Source organism: Panthera uncia, chromosome A2 (assembly GCF_023721935.1).
Source record: "Panthera uncia isolate 11264 chromosome A2, Puncia_PCG_1.0, whole genome shotgun sequence".
In the NCBI taxonomy this organism is placed as follows: domain Eukaryota; kingdom Metazoa; phylum Chordata; class Mammalia; order Carnivora; family Felidae; genus Panthera; species Panthera uncia.
The window spans coordinates 8,302,246-8,320,021 of NC_064816.1; the positions used below are offsets into that span (position 1 = coordinate 8,302,246).

At 59.2% G+C, this 17,776-nt stretch overlaps 4 protein-coding genes across 7 annotated transcripts; 2 read left to right on the forward strand and 2 right to left on the reverse strand.

Annotated features, from left to right (window-relative positions):
• Positions 1–19: 19 nt before the first annotated feature.
• Positions 20–3,960, forward strand: WDR83 (WD repeat domain 83). The gene is made up of 9 exons (XM_049639910.1): positions 20–357; positions 435–555; positions 638–743; positions 1,017–1,065; positions 1,139–1,265; positions 2,185–2,252; positions 2,348–2,456; positions 2,530–2,644; positions 3,649–3,960. The coding sequence occupies exons 1-9, from the start codon at positions 255–257 to the stop codon at positions 3,796–3,798; spliced, it is 948 nt and encodes a 315-aa protein (XP_049495867.1). The 5' UTR covers positions 20–254; the 3' UTR covers positions 3,799–3,960.
• Positions 3,840–7,928, reverse strand: DHPS (deoxyhypusine synthase). 3 transcript variants are annotated; one of them, XM_049639909.1, is made up of 9 exons: positions 7,480–7,928; positions 6,738–6,902; positions 6,143–6,264; positions 5,965–6,061; positions 5,798–5,884; positions 5,161–5,266; positions 4,978–5,081; positions 4,120–4,245; positions 3,840–4,048 (listed from the first exon to the last, which is right to left on the reverse strand). In XM_049639909.1, the coding sequence occupies exons 1-9, from the start codon at positions 7,684–7,686 to the stop codon at positions 4,025–4,027; spliced, it is 1,038 nt and encodes a 345-aa protein (XP_049495866.1). In that variant the 5' UTR covers positions 7,687–7,928; the 3' UTR covers positions 3,840–4,024. The 3 variants fall into 3 exon arrangements, with proteins under 3 accessions (XP_049495866.1, XP_049495865.1, XP_049495864.1); XM_049639908.1 differs by having other exon boundaries at positions 3,840–4,035; positions 7,480–7,924; XM_049639907.1 differs by having other exon boundaries at positions 3,840–4,245; positions 7,480–7,926.
• A 404-nt stretch (positions 7,929–8,332) lies between these two features.
• GNG14 (G protein subunit gamma 14) lies at positions 8,333–11,240 on the forward strand. Its single transcript, XM_049639913.1, has 3 exons — positions 8,333–8,531; positions 10,887–10,979; positions 11,061–11,240. The coding sequence occupies exons 2-3, from the start codon at positions 10,887–10,889 to the stop codon at positions 11,184–11,186; spliced, it is 219 nt and encodes a 72-aa protein (XP_049495870.1). The 5' UTR covers positions 8,333–8,531; the 3' UTR covers positions 11,187–11,240.
• Positions 9,174–17,477, reverse strand: FBXW9 (F-box and WD repeat domain containing 9). Of its 2 annotated transcripts, none has more exons than XM_049639905.1 (10): positions 17,021–17,477; positions 15,751–15,890; positions 15,546–15,674; positions 13,998–14,110; positions 13,820–13,911; positions 12,834–12,982; positions 12,637–12,750; positions 12,417–12,506; positions 12,240–12,305; positions 9,174–9,379 (listed from the first exon to the last, which is right to left on the reverse strand). In XM_049639905.1, the coding sequence occupies exons 1-10, from the start codon at positions 17,427–17,429 to the stop codon at positions 9,233–9,235; spliced, it is 1,449 nt and encodes a 482-aa protein (XP_049495862.1). In that variant the 5' UTR covers positions 17,430–17,477; the 3' UTR covers positions 9,174–9,232. The 2 variants fall into 2 exon arrangements, with proteins under 2 accessions (XP_049495862.1, XP_049495863.1); XM_049639906.1 differs by lacking the exon at positions 9,174–9,379 and adding an exon at positions 11,784–12,166.
• Between the last annotated feature and the right edge of the window lie 299 nt (positions 17,478–17,776).

Consider the following 17,776-nt stretch of genomic DNA (forward strand, 5'->3'; position numbering starts at 1 on the left):
CAGGCAGGGGACAGACAATTAGAAGAGACCAAAAATGTTCCTTGAAAACAAGAAGTGGGGAAAGAAACCTGGAAGCTGGAATCAGGCTCCAGTATTCCCAAAACTATCTTCAAGAAGCCAAACATCTGAACCGGAAGTGAGAGACAGGAAGTAGACCGCGGAAGACCACATGGTTACACCCAAGCGTGGGTTCCGAGGGCTCGAAATCTTCGGTGCCAACCGATTTAGGGCGGTGGGGAAGGGTCCTGACACAAATGGCTTTCCCTGAGCCCAAACCGCGGGGCCCGGAGCTGCCGCAAAAACGAGTGAAGACGCTGGACTGCGGGCAGGGGGCAGTGCGAGCTGTACGATTTAATGGTGAGCTCCCTCTTCATTCCGTGTCCTCCTGCCTCCTGAGGCCCGCGGCCCTATAATCCCCTCCTGGTGTTCCCCAGTGGATGGCAATTACTGTCTGACGTGCGGCAGCGACAAGACCCTGAAGCTGTGGAACCCGCTGCGGGGGACGCTGCTGCGGACCTACAGTGGCCACGGCTACGAGGTGCTGGACGCGGCCGGGTGAGCTGGGGGCCAGGCCGCGATACGGGTGCCGAGGTCGGGATCCGACGTCAACACTGACCTTCCCTCCTATGCCGTCTAGCTCCTTTGACAACAGCAGTCTCTGCTCCGGCGGCGGGGACAAGGCGGTGGTGCTGTGGGATGTGGCATCAGGGCAGGTCGTTCGCAAATTCCGGGGCCACGCGGGGGTGAGTACGAGCAAGGAGGGGCCTCATTAAGGCGTGGATGACGGAGAGGACCCGCATTATTGTGTAGCTGGTGACAGGGAACCTTTCCACCCCTCCCCACTACAGAGCAAGCATCCTTTCCCCATGGCCCAGCATGCAGTTTCCCCAGAACCTTTCACCTCCCCTGTCTCTAGCCTTTGCCCTTGCCTTAACGTGCATTGGAACCCGGAACCCTGCCTTTATCCCAGTCTTCCAAAGTCCAGCCTCCTCTGAGTGGCAATTCCTGTTTCTCAGAAGGTGAACACGGTCCAGTTTAATGAAGAGGCCACGGTCATCCTGTCTGGTGAGTCTGGGGCCTAGGCAGGGTGCTGCCCCTGCAGCCCAAACCTGACCTCACCGTCATGCTGGCCTCACAGGCTCTATCGACTCTAGCATACGCTGCTGGGACTGCCGAGCTCGAAGGCCTGAGCCAGTGCAGACGCTGGACGAAGCCAGGGATGGCATATCCAGTGTGAAGGTGTCGGACCATGAGATCCTGGCAGGGTGAGTGGAGCCAGGACCTCACCCCTCCCGGGTGCCATGGGGGATCACCGCTGCCTCTCTGCTTAGATTGTAAATCTCCTCTTCTCCCCTCAGCTTACAGGGCCCTGTACAGTCTGGTCTCTGCTGGTTTTTCAGCTTTTATTCATTCTTGGTCTCATTTCTCTTCATGTGCTAAGGACGCTCTCACCCCAGGACCTTTGCCTTTGCTCTTCCTCTACCTGGACTCCCTTTCTAATTACTCCTAGTGTTTTTTGAGCATCACCTGCATATGATTTAGTCAGTGCACACACAGCAGTGAATGAAATCGGGAAAAATCTCCACCCACATTGGGTTGGTATTCTAGTTGCGGGAGGCGAACAATTAAAATTCCCAAGCCCAAGCCCGGGTGCCCAAGTGTTGCCAAAAACCAGAGGAGTGCCATTCCCCCCTGTGGGGGCAGTTGGGGCTTCCCAGCCTATTGCTGGCCTGTTCCCACACGTCTCCTGGACCACAGACGTTTGTCTCCTTATCCTTCAAGTCCTAGTTTAGATGTCACCTCCTCGGAGAGGTCTTCCTAGATTACTCTCAGTCAGTGGGGCTCTACGATGGCAGAAAGTGCTCCTGGCTGGGTGGCAGCTGTGTCCCAAGGACTAGCCCAGAGAGCATGCTCAGTCGGTATCAGAAACAGGTGGAGTGGGTCCCGATTGGCCCTGGGTGTGTAAGTCTCAAAGCCAGCGTCTCGGAATTACACTCGTGAGTTCACTTTAGTGCGGAGTTTCCACGGCTAGCCTTGAGTGTGAGCATGACAGTGAAGGGTACACAGGAAGGGCAAGCCCAGCCTTGCCCCCAGGGTCCTGGCAGGGTCAAGGAGGGTACTGGGACTGGAGCCATGGACCTACTGGCCCCGGGTGATGCTTCAGCTGCATCCATCCTCCTGCAGCTCCGTGGACGGCCGGGTGAGGCGCTACGACCTGAGGATGGGGCAGCTCTTCTCGGACTACGTGGGCAGTGAGTGTGGCCGGGCTGTGGGGCAGGCAGGGAAGGCGGGGGCAGCAAATGGGGCCCTGGTCTCACTCACCCGCACCCCTCCCCACCCCCCCCAGGCCCCATCACTTGTACCTGCTTCAGCCGGGACGGGCAGTGCACCCTAGTGTCCAGCCTGGACTCCACATTGCGGCTTCTAGACAAGGACACCGGGGAACTGCTGGGCGAGTGAGTCCTCAAGGATGTGGCCCCCAGCCCCCAGCCCCCAGCCCCAGCCCCTTCTGATCCCACTGACCCCTAGGTACACAGGCCATAAGAACCAGGAGTACAAGCTGGACTGCTGCCTGAGTGAGCGTGACACACACGTGGTCAGCTGCTCCGAGGACGGGAAGGTGTACTTCTGGGACCTGGTAGAGGTGAGCTTTCTCACCCCAGCTCTGTACCAGGGTGCCTCCGTCACTCCCACACCGGGAAAAGGCAATGCTGTTAGAGCTGGGAGCTGGGAGGAGTGAGTGGCAGGATGAAGCAGGAAAGACATTCCCAGCAAAGGGAACTGTGTGCTTAGGCTTGGAGGTGTGGCCCGCGTTGGTCAGGAGATACAAGTACTGTGGGGTCGCGGCGGCAGCTGCAGGGCCAGGTTAGCCAAGGTCACAGAAGCCAAGCTGAGATGGGGCTGTGGTTCAGGAAACCTGAGCTATCTCTGAGCATCCCTGCCGTTCCCAGTCCCCAACCCTGTGAGCCCTGTCCTGATGTGTCTGGTGGGGATGTCAGGCTGGGAACAGACAGTTCTGGCCTAATGGGGTCAGGGCTGAGGCTTGGCCAGGGAAAGTAAGCCCCCTAAGAGGATGGAGGAAACGGAGGGCGGGGGGGGGGGGGGGAGGGGGTGGCGCCTGGGAACTAAGAACACACCGGTGTTCTGCCTACTTCTCAAGAGTCTGGTAGACAGGAAGTCACCCTGAAGGGAAGGGCACACGCAGGGACATGTTTGAAGTGGGAAGAGAAATCTGGAGCCTGCTCGAGGGACCGTATGTGTTGAGCGAGGACTATAAGGTGATGAAGGAAGTGAGCATGGAGGCTGCCCAGTGGGCCAGTAGAGCCCGGACAGTGGCAGCGTGGGGAGAGAAGCTGGGAAGAGACACAAGATTGGAGCAAGGTGGTGGCTGTGAATGTGGAGGGCATCCGCGGTCTGGACGTGGTCTAAAGGCAGAGCCAGGAGCACTTAGTGATAAAGGGGTGGGAGGTGTGAGAGAGAGAGAGACTCCCAAGGTGTCTGGCCCAGCACCTGGAGGGATGGAACGCCAGACGGGTTCATTTTGGGGCAGGTGAGGTTTGCGGTGCCGGGGAAGCGATCCGAGGCAGGTGGCTGGAGGTCAGGGGAGAGACCTGCACCGGTAACTGCCCCCCATCCTTCCCTCCACAGGGTGCCCTGGCACTGGCCCTGCCTGTGGGTCCTGGTGTGGTGCAGTCACTGTCCTACCACCCCCAGGAGCCCTGCCTGCTGACTGCCGTGGGGGGCAGCGTCCACTGCTGGCGGGAAGAGGCTTATGAGGCGGAGGGTGGCACGGGCTGAAGTCGGGGGACCCGCCGCCACCAAGGGCACAGACTCCAGGCTCACAGAGACCATTTATTGGAGACCTGCTGCTGACCAAGGAGTGAGGGGAGAACTGCACGCTAATAAATAGAGGGGAGGCTTCGCTGGTGCGGTAGCCATTCAGTCCTCATTCTTCTCGGGCGTGAAGGCGTCCGACTTCTGGGCGAAGGTTTCGGCCACAAGCAGGGGGAAGACCAGGGAGGCATCAGCATAGACCTGCAGAGGGGATCTGGGTGAACCGCGGGGCCTGTGACCGCATTCTGGGAGACTGTGCCTCGCCCCCCAGCTGACCACCCTCACCTTGACAGGCTGTGCGTCCACCCGGATCTTGCCCCAGGAGACTGCTTCGTCTGGCCTGGCACCAGAATCCGAGCCGTCGAATTCCTGGGCCGTGTTGATGTAGACAGCATAGTCGGCCCCGTTCCGCTGTGGGGAGGGGCAAGGTGAGCTGGTCAGGCAGTCACTGGAGACAGGCAGGCAGAAAGACACGGACGTAGGGGACTAGCTAGAGGCTGAGGGATGTGTCCTGCATGAAGGAAGCCCTTAGTGGCCCCTTGCTTCAAAGGAAAGGCCCATGTCAATGCGTGGCCAGAGCTGCCCCCAACCCACCTGCTATCTAGCAACTACTCTCCTGCATCTGTTCAGCAAGGACTGCCACCAAATATACAGAAGACTCCCGCCCTGGTCCGGGTCCCATCACTGCTTACCCAGAACCGGCCGTTTGTTCCCCCCACAGAAGCCAGAGGGCGCCTGTGAGGACCCGAGTGGTGGCCCTGGAGGCCTGACTGGTTATTTACTTCCCGTTCCCCTTCGCCGGCCTCCTAAGTGTTCCTTGACTTAAATCAGGCACCTCAAAGCCTTTGCACTGGCTGTTTTCTCTGCTCACAGGTTGGATTTCCCAGAGCCTACCTTTTCTGAAGAGCACTCCTTTCTCTTGCCAATTGTCATCCCTCTTTTTTTCCCATAGCAGTTACTGCCACCTGACGTGCATGGCCCTGGTGTGCTGCCCTTCACCCTGTCTAGAACCTCAGTCCGAGAGGGCAGAGATTATGGCCTGTCTAGTCCACGGTTGTCTCCCTGGCACATGGCACAGGCATGTCTGCATGGCAAGCCCAAGTGCCACCCTCGCTAGGGACCAGGTACTCTAACCCCACTCACCATGAGGTTGGCGTTGGCGATGTGGTGCTTGACCACACCCCCGCCCAGGATGATCATGCCAGTGCGCTTGGCAAAGATGGCCTGTGTGTTGATGAGCCTCAGGTCTGGGAGGAGAGCGCCATGGTCAGGCTATGGGCCCAGCCAGCCCTCCTCCCCCACTCCTCCGTGGCCCCAGCACCTCACCCTCAACGATGTCCAGGACCAGGCCTGGCTTCTTGTAGGAATGGAAGAAGATCATGTCGCCCAGGGAGCCATCTGTGAGCGCTGGGCTCAACACGGGGATGTGGTTCTGGGAAACAGGAAGACAGGAGAGCAGCTGGGGCTCAGAGCCCAGGGTGGGCAGGCTGGTCCCCATCCCAGTGGGATCCCCTCCTCTCTGCCTGATTCTGGGCAGAGTGCTTAAGTTCCCTGGGCCTCCGTTTCCTCAACTAAAGTGCTGAGGCGGCACCTCCCTCACAGATGAAGAGGCATACGGGATGAAACCCAAGGCAAACGCTAAGGATCGTGTCTGACAAAGACTGGGAGCTCTCGTTATTCCGGCTGCTGGAGCTCAGCCTCTGAGGAGTGTGGGACCATGTGCCCTGCCCCATGAGGGTTTCGAGGCACGACCCCAACTGATCCCAGGTGGTCTAGGAATAGAGCCAGGATACCAAGACCACACTCTGGCTGTGCAACCTCAGACAAACCACCTAACCTCTGCATCAGGTTCTTCACCTAAAAGTGGAGATGAGGAAAACCATTCTGGCTCCCCAGGTGGCTATGAAGATGAAACCAGCTAACACGTGCCCAGGCCTGGTATCTGCCCCACCCAGGCCCTCACCTTCTGGGCCCAGTAATACACGGATTCTGGGTTGTTGATCTCCTTGCCCAGCCGGGCGATCATCTTGGAAGGTGTCCACTTCACACCCTAGGAGGAGACATTGGCTTCAAGCGGCAGTGCCTCCCCTGCCTCCTACCATGCCTGCCCCCAGGTCACTCCTGCCCCACCTCTGTGTTCTGCTCCAGCACCATCTGGTCCAGAATGGGCATCAACCAGTCCTCAAATTTGCAGTAATTGTCATTGGGCACCAGTAGGTTTCCAATCCTGTGAACATGAGGCATGTGGGCATCGGGTCCCAACACCCTCAGCCCAGCTCCCTTGCCCAGCACCACTCAGGGTCTCCACCTGTTGATCCCGTTCTCACGTAGCTCCTTCCCCCTGAGACTGAAATCGCCCAGGTACGTGGGTGCCAAGCACTTGATGAAATCTTCCTCCACACCGCCAGCTGTGGTCACTAAGACATCCACCTGTAGCAAGTCAGTGAGGTTGGCCCGGGAAGGGGCCTGTCCTCATCCCAGGCATGGCTCGTAATTCCCAACTCTCATCCAGTGACCCTTGGGGGAAGCTCTACTACAAAACAAAATTAGATCGCGTCCCTCTGCTTAAAACTGACTCTGTGGGGGGCACCTGGGCGGCTCAGTTAAGCGTCTGACTCTTGATTTCAGAGCAGGTCATGATCTCACAGTTCATGGGTTCAAGCCTCGCATTGGTCTCCATGCTGACAGTGGTGAACCTGCTTGGGGCCTCGCATTGGTCTCCATGCTGACAGTGGTGAACCTGCTTGGGATTCTCTCTCCTCTCTGCCCTTCCCCAGCTCGCTCGCTCTCTCAAAATACATAAACTTAAAAAAAAAAAAAAAATGACCCTGTCTCCCTATGTCATTTAAATGATCGATAATCTTGCCCCTAAGACCAAGGCCACAATCCCACCAGGTCCCCACCATGTTGTGCTGCACGAGGTAACGGATGGTCTCACGGAGGCCTGAACTGATGAGATTGGATGTGTAGCCCAGAAAAATGGTGCAGCCAGTAAGTGGGCGGCGGCTCTGGGTCAAGTCTGCATGATGGTCTTCATCCTGCGACAGCGGCTCTAGTTTCTTCTCTATCTAGATGTAAAGGAGGGGTCAAGTTACCCTCACCCTCTGACCCCAAACTAGCCACAGGACTCGCCCCCAGGTTCTGCCCACTCAGGGATGGGGGACTACTTCTACCTGGAATACCTGGAACCAGGGAACGAACGCCCCCTGTGCAGGCTCCTCCCCATTCACAGCCCAAATCTCAGGGCACACGCTCAGGTTTTACCCCTCTTTCAAGGAATTGGAGAGCATGACCTTTGCAGGCCCGGCCTCCTTCCCTATCGGAAAAAGCAAATCCGAGCTCAGACCCCGTCCTGACTCAGGCTCCTCCTCAACTGCACCGTCCAGAACTCTCACTGGTCACCTATAACCTGCCCCCTATCTGGAATCATTTGGAAAGTAGGACGCGATGAGGGTGCAGGAACGACGTCCTCTTCCCAGCGCAGAAACTCCCGCCCGGAACGGGCCCTGCCTCTCTCCACCTATTGGACCGCCCAACAAAGGACACTCCTCCTTCTCCAGGGAGCCCCCGCCCCCTTCAAGTGCTGCATTGCTGCTACTGGTGACCACGCCCCCTCCATCCAGGAAGTCCCGCCCCAGGCATCACCATGGCGTTGACTTGCTGCACTGCGCGCCCGAAGTTGGTTGCCTGGAAGCCAGTGGTGCCGAAGGCCTCCAGTAGCGCACGGTAGTCTACGCCGCGGTTGAAGTCGTAGCCTCGGACTTGGGCGCTCTCGGACGGCAGCGCCGAGCTGTGCTTCAGCACAGCGGCCAGCGCCGCTGCAGGTGCCTCCCCCTCCGGAGGACCCTCCATGCTCCTGCGGCCGCACTCTCAGATCACAGCCACCCCAGGCCAGGCCTCCAGCGGCCTCGAAACGCGCTAAGCCCCGGCACGCTCTTCTGTAAGACAGTGCAGGAAGTAGGGCTTCGGAGAAGCTGCCGAAGGGGACGGGAAGTTGCTTGGTCACATGACTCTCTGTGACTTCCGTAATCCAGGACGCGTCCATCTTTGCGCGTGCGTTCCGTAATATGGAAGCCGCGAGGAGCCGTTGTTCCCTTTCGCCCCTTGTCAGCCCGAGATGAAGAGTCCTACTTTTACTGCCGCCTGCTGGACACCCACCGCGTTGCGCGGCGCTCTCCCGTTCGTTTCTGTCCCGTTGGGGGAAAAGATGGCTTCTTAGACGTCGCCCTTGGACAGGATTCGAGTCATCAGGAGATGTCAGATAGTTTCTGCCTCTGGGCGTCTCTCATCAAACGGTTTAGTGATCCCTGTTCGTGCCTCACAGGTCTCCAGAGACTCCACAAGCTACCTAACTCTCTGATCTTCCCCTGGCAGCAGCGGCTGTCGCTTCTTCCGGGAAGCCTTCCCTGACCTTCCTCAAAGTAAGGGACCTCCTCTGGGATCCAAGGCTGACGTCTCCCTCCAGCAAGGCTGTGAGACCTTCGAAGGCGGGGTCTGTATCTTATGGGTCCTCAGAGCCCTGGACTGGGTCTGGTCCCCCAGGGGGATTCTTTTAACAAGTCACTCTACAATTTATGAAGTCTGTACTATACGTTGAGCCCTGTGTGTGGCGCGGCAGCTTTATCAGTGAATGAGATGCAGGCCCTGCCCTACTGGAGTCCACAGTTCGGGGAGCTAGAAAGGTAACAACGATAGCGGTAAGTGTTATTGAGGATTCAGAAATGATGATGTGTCTTTGAATTAGGGATGGATGGAGGGGTAACCGGTGGCCTTATTTGCAGGGACAGGTAGTTAGGGAAGGACACCGAGGAGGTGACAATTGAGCCAAGGCCAGAAGGCCAAGAAAGTCCCCATATGTGAAGATTTGGGGAGGCCGTTCCCCCATCGTCCCCCGTTGGTAAAGAAACCTTTGCCAGTGCAAAGGTCCTGAGGCCAGAGATTAGCCTACTTAATTGGAAGAAGAGACCATCTTTGACAGTCTCCACTTGGATCTCAAACTCACCACCTCAGTCCCTCTCCTCCTAACTCTGATCTCCCTGAAGTCTTCCACACCTCAACAAAGAGCCCTCAACTCAGCAAATGAGCGCTCCACACACCTGGTACGTTCAAAACCGGGGAATTGAACTTGATGTCTCCCCTTCTCTCACACCCACATCCATCCCTCAGCACAGCCACCAAGGGCTACCCACAAAGGAGGTCTCAAATCCAGGTGTTTTGTTTTTTTTTTAAATAGAATTGACATAGCACATTATATTAGTTTCAGGTGTGCAACTCAATGGGTATTTGTATCCAGGTGCTTCTCATTCTCAGCCTCCACGCTGGGCTACCTTCCCTCTGATTCATCTTCCAGCTGTGGCCAGAGAGCTCATTAAACAGAAGCCAGACACATCATTCCTTTTTAAATGTTGTTATTGTTTAGAGAGCGACAGTGCGAGAGCGGGGGAGAGGGGCAGCAGGAGAGAGCGAGAGATCGAATCCCAAACAGGCTCCACGCCCAGCACGGAGCTCGATGCAGGGCTTCGTCCCGCGACCCTGGGACCATGACCTGAACCGAAATCAAGAGTCAAACACTCCACTGACTGAGGTAGCCAGGCGCCCCCACCGTGGTAAAATGTATATAACAAAATCTATTATCATAATCATTTTTAAATGTTTATTTTTGAGAGACAGAGCAGGAGACGGGCAGAGAGAGAGGGGACAGAGGATCCCAAGCAGGCTCCGCACAGACAGCAGAGAGACCTAGCTGAAGTAGGACGCCCAGGCGCCCCTATTATCATAATCACTGTAAAGCGTACGGTTCCATGGCATTAAGCACATTCACACTGTTGTACAAACATCATCACCATACATTTCCAGACCCTTCTCATCTTTCCAAACTGAAACTCTGCCCCAGGAAACACTAACTCCTCACCCTTCCCCCGGCCCCTGGTTCCCACCATCTGCTTCCTGTCTCTATGGATTTGACTCCTCTAGGGACCTCACATAGACGGGATCGTACGTTATCGGTCATTTTGTGACTGGCTCATTTCACTTAACATAATGTTCTCAAGGTGCATCCGTGTTGTAATGTCATTTTTTACCAGATCCCGCTGGATGCCTTGAGAAGGGCGGTGGGGAGCGGGGGCAGTGGGGAAGGGAAGAGCAGGGGAGACCAGAGCAGAGGTAACTGCACAGGTCCGAGCCGGCAGAGGTGGGCGCAGGACCTGGGAGATGCCAACAGGTGTGGAGAGAAGTGACCAGACTGAGAACCTAATTTGAAGTTGATCTGAGGGTTCCTGGGAAAGGATCAGATGTGGGGACACCAGAAAGGGAGGATTAAAGGGGTTCAAGATTTGGGCCAGGGCAGTTGGGTGGATGGTGGTGAACTTGGGGGCAGAAGATCTGGGGCGGGGGGGAGAGGATAATCTGGAGCCCAGCTTTGGCCGGGTTTGATGAGAGACCCCCGAGACATCAGTGTGACCGACTGAAGAGCAGGAAGCTCTTTGGGCAGGTCTGAAATCAGGGACGGGGCTGGGATGGGGACAGGTGGAGCCATCAGCATAATCTGTGGGTAAGATCCCGGGGGTGAGTGTAGATGGGGGGGGGAGAGGCGGGCCCGCACCTGAGCCAGGGTACACTCTATACACGGTGGGGAGCGGAGGCCGGGAACCCCGCCTTCCCCTTAGCCAAGGTGACATGTGACACCAGCGCAGCCACTGGGCCCCCTGGGGCAGGGACCCCCCTCAGCTGAGGCAGCTGCTGCCGCTGACATTTCACTCCACGAGTGTCCAGGCTTCAAAGTCTCTGCAGGGGTGGGGGAGGAGAGGAGGGGGCTGAGAGGCCGGGCTGGCAAGGGAGGGAGCCAGAACCGGGCCGCTGGAGGATTGAGCCGCCGGGAATCCGCCGGAGTCCTCAGCTGAAGTATGTGGTCCTGACGGGGCTTGGGGAACCGCCACCCCCTTCCCACAGTCCCCAGAGGACGCAAGAGGTGTTTGGGAGACTCTCAGGTAGCCCCTAGGGCTCAAGGTCTGGAATCGAGCCCACTGCCTATGACCCTGCTCGCTTTTGTGCAGATGTCCAGCAAGGTGGCCATTGGCAGCGACATCGGGCAGGCCCGCCGGGCCGTGGAGCAGCTGCGGGTGGAGGCGGGCATCGACCGCATGAAGGTGAGGACCAGGGCGGCATGGGCGTGTCCGGGAGAGGGGGCGGGCGGACAGCCCGGGGCCAGCTGACAGGCTGGCCCGCAGGTGTCCAAGGCGGCTGGTGACCTGCTGCAGTTCTGCGCGGAGCAGGCCAAGAGCGACCCCTTCCTTGTGGGTATCCCGGCTGCCACCAACCCCTTCAAGGAGAAGAAGCCCTGTGCCATCTTGTAACCCACGTCCCCGACCGCCCAGGAGGCCTCAATAAAAAGGAAGTGAATGATCCTCGGGACGTGGCTTGGCCAGGCTTCACGGGGACAGAGGGGGACCATAGACTCGCACCCCCCACACACACACCCGGCCCAGCCTCCCTCCCCCACCCACCCCAGGGTCACGGCCACAACAAACAGCACACACACCTGGACTCCCAGATGGAAGGGCGTGCACCGCCCCCACCCTGCACCTCTGGGCAGCACTAGCAGATTCCCCCTCCTACTGCACAAACACACCTAGGGTCGGGGTCCCGCTCTACATGCCGACACACATCACACGCGCCTTCACGTCACACGCGCCCACAGGTGCCGTCGTACAGATGTGCGCACGCTCTCAAGGGCCTCCTCCCTCACACACACCCACATCCGCCAGCACACAGATGTGCGCAGACAGGGTCACCTCCCTAGTGACACCCGGACACACGTGATCACAGAAATGCACTCAAGCGGGCACAGGCGCCCGCAGACGTAAGTAGTGGCTGCCAAGGCTTTCACGACCGTCTCGCAGAACCCCCCCCCCCCCCCCCCGCCCCGAGCAAGCACAGGCAGAGCCCTCGGGTGACACCAGTACATCAAGTTTATTTCTCCTTTACTCTCCAGGGAGAGCAGGTGTCCAAACCGTAACAAAAACTGGGCCCAAGGGAGGGGAGCAAGCAGTCCCCTGGGTGGGCCTGAACGGCAGCCTCACCTTCCCTGGCGCGGGGCGCAGCCCGGGGACACTGACTAACCGTGGCCCGGACTCCTCGGGCCCCAGGCCTTTGGGACAGGGCGGAGGCGGCACCGGCGTGGGGGAAGGTCCCCCGAGAACAGAAGCCCTGGCCCAGCCTGCGGGCCGGCAGACCCACATCCACATCCACGTCCGCCTGCTCAGGCCTGCAGCCGCCAGACCTCCAGCGATAGACCCCCAGAGGCAGCTACCACCAGGTTGCCCTCGGCACAAATCTGGGAGGGCAGGGACAGAAGTAGTCAGGGCCGTTCTGGGCAGCTGGGGAGGGTGCACAGGGCAGGGCCTTACCCCGTTTAGCACATTGTTGTGGCTTCGGGTGCAGATGGTCCTCGGTGGATCCGTGGGCACGTGCACCTGGTGAGGGGCGATTCGCAAAGGTCAGGAAGTGCACCTCTGACCGGCGGCGGGGGCGGGGGGGGGTGGGGGGGGGGCAGGGAAGGGAGGGGGCCTGTCTTGGGGCCTCACCCGGATGGTCTTGTCGGTGGACGTGGTGTACAAGGCCCCCAGTGAGTGTTTGATGCCTGTGATCTGAGACCTGTGGCCCACGTCAAAGGACTGCGGAAAAGAGGGACAGGTGACACTCAGGTAAGGGCTCTCCCAACGCCAGCCCGACAACCACCCAGGGGTCGAGAGGTAGGGAGGAGGCCCAGGGACGGTTGGGCAAGGGGCAAGAGCTCCGGCAGACCCGGACGAGTTGGAAGCAGCCACTGTGGTTGGCGAAGACGTGCAGCAGGCCCTGGTTGTCACCAGCCCAGAGCTGGGGCTCCTGGTAGGACATGCAGAGCAGGTAGGAATCCAGCTGTGGGAGGGACGCGGGACACGGCAGCTCAGGCCAGGCCAAGCCGAAGCCCCCGTCCCTCCAGGCCGCAGGGGAGGGCGCACCTGCAGTCGCTGCAGGACGCTGTTGGCCCGGCGGTCGAACACCACGAGTGTGTGGTCCTCGCTGCCCGAGATGATGTGACGGTCATCCGCCAGCAGCGCCAGCACCGCGCTGGAGTGCAGCCGCCTGCTCTTCAGCAGCGCCGGGCCCGCTTCGCGAGTGATGCAGGGAGGAGGGAGACGTCAGAGCCCCTCGGAGGGGGCCCCAGGCCCCTCCCCACTCGGCTGAATCCTTGGTCTGCCCCGCCCACCCGCATCCTGCAAGTGGTCCCGTCTTTCTCTTCTCCTGTCCCGTCTGGATCTGGGCCATCCAGGACCCCCAAGTCTCTGCCCTCTCATCTCCCATCGCAACCCCATCTGCTCACAGTGCAGAGCAGACCTCGGCAAGTCCCAGCATAAAACGCTTCCTCCTGCCGACTGATTGGAGACGAGTCCCACCATCACCCATCACCCTGCTCTGGCTGTGCCTGGGCCAAGAGCCCCAGCCCTTCAAGTAAAAGAAGAATAAATAGACAACAGAAAAGGCTCATATGCTGGGCAGTGTTTATCCTAGGCTTTTTATGTGAACATTTACTCCACCAAGGCTCTTACCGTCCTCTCCTCCAATTAACCCTAGGGGGCTGGAGTCATTATCCACATTTTACAGATGCGGAGACTGCGGTTCGAGCTTGAGAGCGAGGAAGTGGTGGACCCAGGATTCTCGGGGGCTGTTCCACCTCCCACAGCATTGAGGCTCAGAGGCCCCTCCTCCGGAGCCCTCCCATCCTTCGCCGCAGGCAGAAGGGGGCTTCTGCCCCAACACCCGGCCCCCCCACCAGTTGCCTTGGTTGCCCCCAGCACAGCCCAGGCCACTCTTGAGTGGTCAGCCTCTGGTTGTGACTATCGTCCCAGCCAGGCTGTGAGGTTCAAGTGTCTCCTTCCCCGGCATGACCCTGGAGACCCCAGGTGGCCCTGCTCTCCCCACCTAGGCCCCAGGGCCCCTAGCCCACCTCTGGGGTCGTAGATGGTCACCTTCTTGTCATAGGTGCCAGTCACCAGGATGTCAGGCCGGTAGGACAAACACAGCACGGCCGCCTTGCCCCTGGGAACACACGGACCGCAAGGTCGGGGCTGCGACTGCGCAGCACCCGGCCCTGCCCTGCCCCTGCTGCCCAGGACCCCACACACTTTATCTCGCCGAACTGCTGCCCGTCTGCCGCCATGTCCCAGAGCTTCACCGTGCTGTCCCAGGAACCGGAGCACACGCGGTGGTCCAGCGCTGCCAGCGACCACACCCAGCCCTACGGACCAGACCTGCGATCATCCCCCTCTCAGAGGTAATAAAATTTAGGGTCAGAGGATGGAGACAACTGACCCAGGGACCCAGAACAAGTCAGCTCCAAGTAGAGGTTAGGACTTAGGTCCGTGGGTCTGACTCCAGAGCCCGGGGGGGTACACACCCACACAGAATATTCCTAAATCCCCGTGAGACTCAGCAGCAGTGGTGGTTTGAGGCCACCTAACAATGCGATTAAGAACGGGGCCTCCACTAGGGGCGCCTGGGTGGCTCAGGCGGTTAAGTGGCCGACCTCAGCTCAGGTCATGATCTCGTGCTCCATCGGGCTGCATGCCGACAGCTCAGAGCCTGGAGCCTGCTTCGGATTCTGTGTCTCCCTCCCTCGCTCTCTGACCCTCCCCCGCTTCTGCTGTCTCTGTCTCTGAAAAACAAGCAAATGTTAAAAAAGAAATTTTTTAATTAAAAAAAAAAAAAAATGGGGCCTTCACTCCGTGGCCTGGGCAAATGAAGTACCCTCCTTCAGTTTCTTCATTGAGAAGATGGGCACAAAAAACAGCCCCTGTCTCAGGAGCTAACATGCACAAAGCACTGGCTGGTGACTAACTCCCCCCCCCCCCCCCCCCCGCCAGACTCTCTGAGGACAGTACTGTAATTGTGTCCCATTCTACAAATGAGACTGGAGCACAGAGAGGTTGCATCCCATGCCTAAGGTCACACAGCCAGAAAGTAGCAGAGTGGGGATTTGAACCCAGTAGCCTGGCTCTGAGACCAAGCTCCTGGCCACCTGCCTAGACCACCTCAATGACTGGTGGAGGTGCCCTCCCCAGCCATTTCTCACGAGATGCCAGCCATGCTCAGAGCTTTGTGATCCCCGCCGGCAGCCTCGTAACTGCCACCTGCCGTGCCCTGTGCCTCTCAAGGTCTGACTGATGACCACCGAGCGCCTGCGGTGTGTCCCAGCCTAAGCGAAGCTCTTCGTGTGCGTTCATCCCATTCATTCTCATCCGGACCCCACACAAAGTAGAAACGGAGGCCCAGAGAAGCCCTACGTCTCATCTAATGTCACACTAACAGTAGCAGAGCAAGATTTAAATCTCTGAGGTCCAGTGCCAAAGAAAACTCACGCCCTTAGCCACGGCGCCCTACCCAGGCTTCTCCCCTCCTACCCCTGTCTGGCCTCCTTTTTTTTTTTTTTAATATCTATCTATTTCTCTCTCTCTCTACCTGAGAGGGAGAGAGAGAAAGAGCTCAAGGAGGGGCAGAGACTCCCAAGCAGGCCCTGCGCTGCCAGTGCAGAGCCCAGTGAAGCTCAAACTCAGGAACCGTGAGATCATGACTGGAGCCGGAATCCAGAATCGGACGCTCAACCGACTGAGCCCCCCCCAGGAAACCCCCCCCCCCTTTTAAAAATATTTATTTATGGCCTCCCAACCCCTCACCTTGTGGGTGCTGTTCTTCTGGGTGCCCAGGGCCTTGACTAGAACTCGGCTGGGCTCCACCCCGAGCTGCCGCAGGTCCCACAGGTTGACGTTGCGATCTCGGGAGCCTGACAGACAAAGCGTCCCACCCTGGGAAGAGAGTGAGGCGGTGTTGTCGGGGTCACCCTAGCCCACCCCTGCCTGCCCCCCACCGCCCCTGCTTCACCTGGAGCAGCAGCACGGAGTCGATGGAAGCAAAGTGTCCGTCGGCCAGGCAGAAGTACTCGGCCCAGCGCCCGTCCTCGGCCCAGCGCGACAGGTGTTGCTCCAGCTCAATGCAGGCCGTCGGCCAGTCAAAGTCGTCCTCTGTGGGGCACCGTGAGCACAGTCCCCAGTGGGCAGGAATCCCGACATCCACACCAGCTCCAAGCCCACCTCTGGCTTCCGGGAAGCCCAACCTTCACCAGACTTGGAAACCGCCCCCCCCGCCCCGGGAGCCCTCACCCCACCCAAGGAGGCCCGGGATCTAGCTTTGGGACCACCAGCCCACCAGCCTTCCAAGCGGGTCTAGAACAACTCACCCCAGTTTCCAAAAATTGGGTAACTGGAGACTCAGTGCCGCTTTCCCAGGCCTCAGCACCCCCCCCCCCAACCTTGAGGATAGTAGCCTCAGGACGTGAAGGTCCTGCCTCAACCCTCAGGCTAAGCCTCGGAACTAGGACTTTTTGCCTCAATGATCTTAACCAGACCCAATGAAGTGTTGTCAAATTAGTTATCTGTAAACTTGGGAGCTCTGTCAAGATGTAGAACTCAAGCCCCAGGTGCAGAGAGTCAGTGGTATAATGGGGCTCCAGCAACTATGTTTATCAAGCTGTTCAGAAAAGTCCCATCAATTCAAGGTCACCAAAGCTGTCTTATCCCCCAGGGACCAATGACCTCAGGGACAGGATGAATTACCACCAGCCCTTGCCTAAGATCAGGCTAGACCCTGGGCTTGGGGATCTGTGATTGTGGGTATCTAAATTCTAGATTGGGTTCAAGGGTTGCGGGCTCTGGACCTTTAGACCATTCCTCACTCCTACCTAGGTCAAGACTCTAAGAGTGAGGGGCTTTGGATCACCAGTTGCTAGCTCAGCCTCTATACTCAGAGGAGTCTTTGGCTTACCCTGAGCCCCCAAGAGAGTCCAGAAGCTGAGACTTCAAGTCCCTGTGTCAACCACCGGACCCCAAGCCTGAGGATCCTTGGGTCCTGAGTTCAGGGACCCCAACCCCCCAGGATAAATCTCCACAGCCCCGGAACCCCAAGCATCTGGTTCACGGTCCACCCGGAAGGTCAGGGGCTTTGGCACCATCGGTAACTACCTCAGTCAGCCTCCACCCAAGCCGGAACAACCAGGAAGCCTGCTCTAGGGCTCTGCTCACAGCACCCCAGGTATCTGATCTCCCGCCCCAAACCCAATCTGGGCAGCTGACCCCGGCCCCCCAGGCGCGCGCACCTTCCACCACTGGGTAGGGCGCGCGTACGCGGCGCTGCGCGCGTAGTCTCCAGGTGACATGGTCACGCACGAGGTCGCGCAGCGTGTGGCACACGCGCGGCAGGACGTGGAGCACCAGACGCGCGTCTAGGTAGGCGCAGATCTCGAGCAGCAGCTCCGGAGGAAGGCTCAGCAGGCCCGGGACGCCCACGGGCGGACCCTTGGACGCCGCCCGCGGCTCCAGGGCGCCAGGGGACGCGACCGGAGCCGACAGCAAAGGCGCGCGCGGGAGCGCCTGCCCGACTTTCGGCGGACTGAGCACGCGGGCCACGTAAGCCTCGGCCTGCGCGTCGGGGTCGGGCTCCGGCTCCGGGTCCGAGTCATCGTCCCAGGCGCGGGGATCGTCGCGAGGCCCTGGGGGAAGCTCCATGGCGACCGAGTGGGCGCGGCCAGCCCGGCCCTGTCAGCCGACGGCCCCGCGTCCCGTCTCCTAGGCAGCGCGAAGGCACTTCCGGCGCCGCTTAATGATGTTGCAGCGCCGACCGGAAGCGAGTGGCGCGCGCGGAAACCGGCCGGGCCGTAGGACGCCACTGTTTTGAGGGCTCCCACGGTGCAGCTCCGTGGGCCCTGGGCTGGAAAATGTAGGTTCCTGCAACCAGCGTTTGTTAAACAGGCATCTGTGGCGGTCCTGATACAGACGGCCAGCCGACTCCGGGTTGACGCGGCTCGGCCAAAGGCATCGCTCACAGGAGACACCGGGCTTAGAAATGCAGTCTC

Coding starts and splice junctions, on each gene's coding strand:
- WDR83 (XM_049639910.1), top strand. CDS start 255: ATGGCTTTCCCTGAGCCCAAACCGCGGGGCCCGGAGCTGCCGCAAAAA. Junction 1,266..2,184: donor GACCATGAGATCCTGGCAGG/GTGAGTGGAGCC, acceptor ATCCTCCTGCAG/CTCCGTGGACGGCCGGGTGA. Junction 2,645..3,648: donor ACTTCTGGGACCTGGTAGAG/GTGAGCTTTCTC, acceptor TTCCCTCCACAG/GGTGCCCTGGCACTGGCCCT.
- DHPS (XM_049639907.1), bottom strand. CDS start 7,686: ATGGAGGGTCCTCCGGAGGGGGAGGCACCTGCAGCGGCGCTGGCCGCT. Junction 5,885..5,964: donor TGCTGGAGCAGAACACAGAG/GTGGGGCAGGAG, acceptor GTCTCCTCCTAG/GGTGTGAAGTGGACACCTTC. Junction 4,246..4,977: donor TCGCCAACGCCAACCTCATG/GTGAGTGGGGTT, acceptor CCCTCCCCACAG/CGGAACGGGGCCGACTATGC.
- GNG14 (XM_049639913.1), top strand. CDS start 10,887: ATGTCCAGCAAGGTGGCCATTGGCAGCGACATCGGGCAGGCCCGCCGG. Junction 10,980..11,060: donor CGGGCATCGACCGCATGAAG/GTGAGGACCAGG, acceptor GCTGGCCCGCAG/GTGTCCAAGGCGGCTGGTGA.
- FBXW9 (XM_049639905.1), bottom strand. CDS start 17,429: ATGGAGCTTCCCCCAGGGCCTCGCGACGATCCCCGCGCCTGGGACGAT. Junction 12,983..13,819: donor GACCATCTACGACCCCAGAG/GTGGGCTAGGGG, acceptor TCACTCGCGAAG/CGGGCCCGGCGCTGCTGAAG. Junction 12,306..12,416: donor CCACCGACAAGACCATCCGG/GTGAGGCCCCAA, acceptor GCCCCTCACCAG/GTGCACGTGCCCACGGATCC.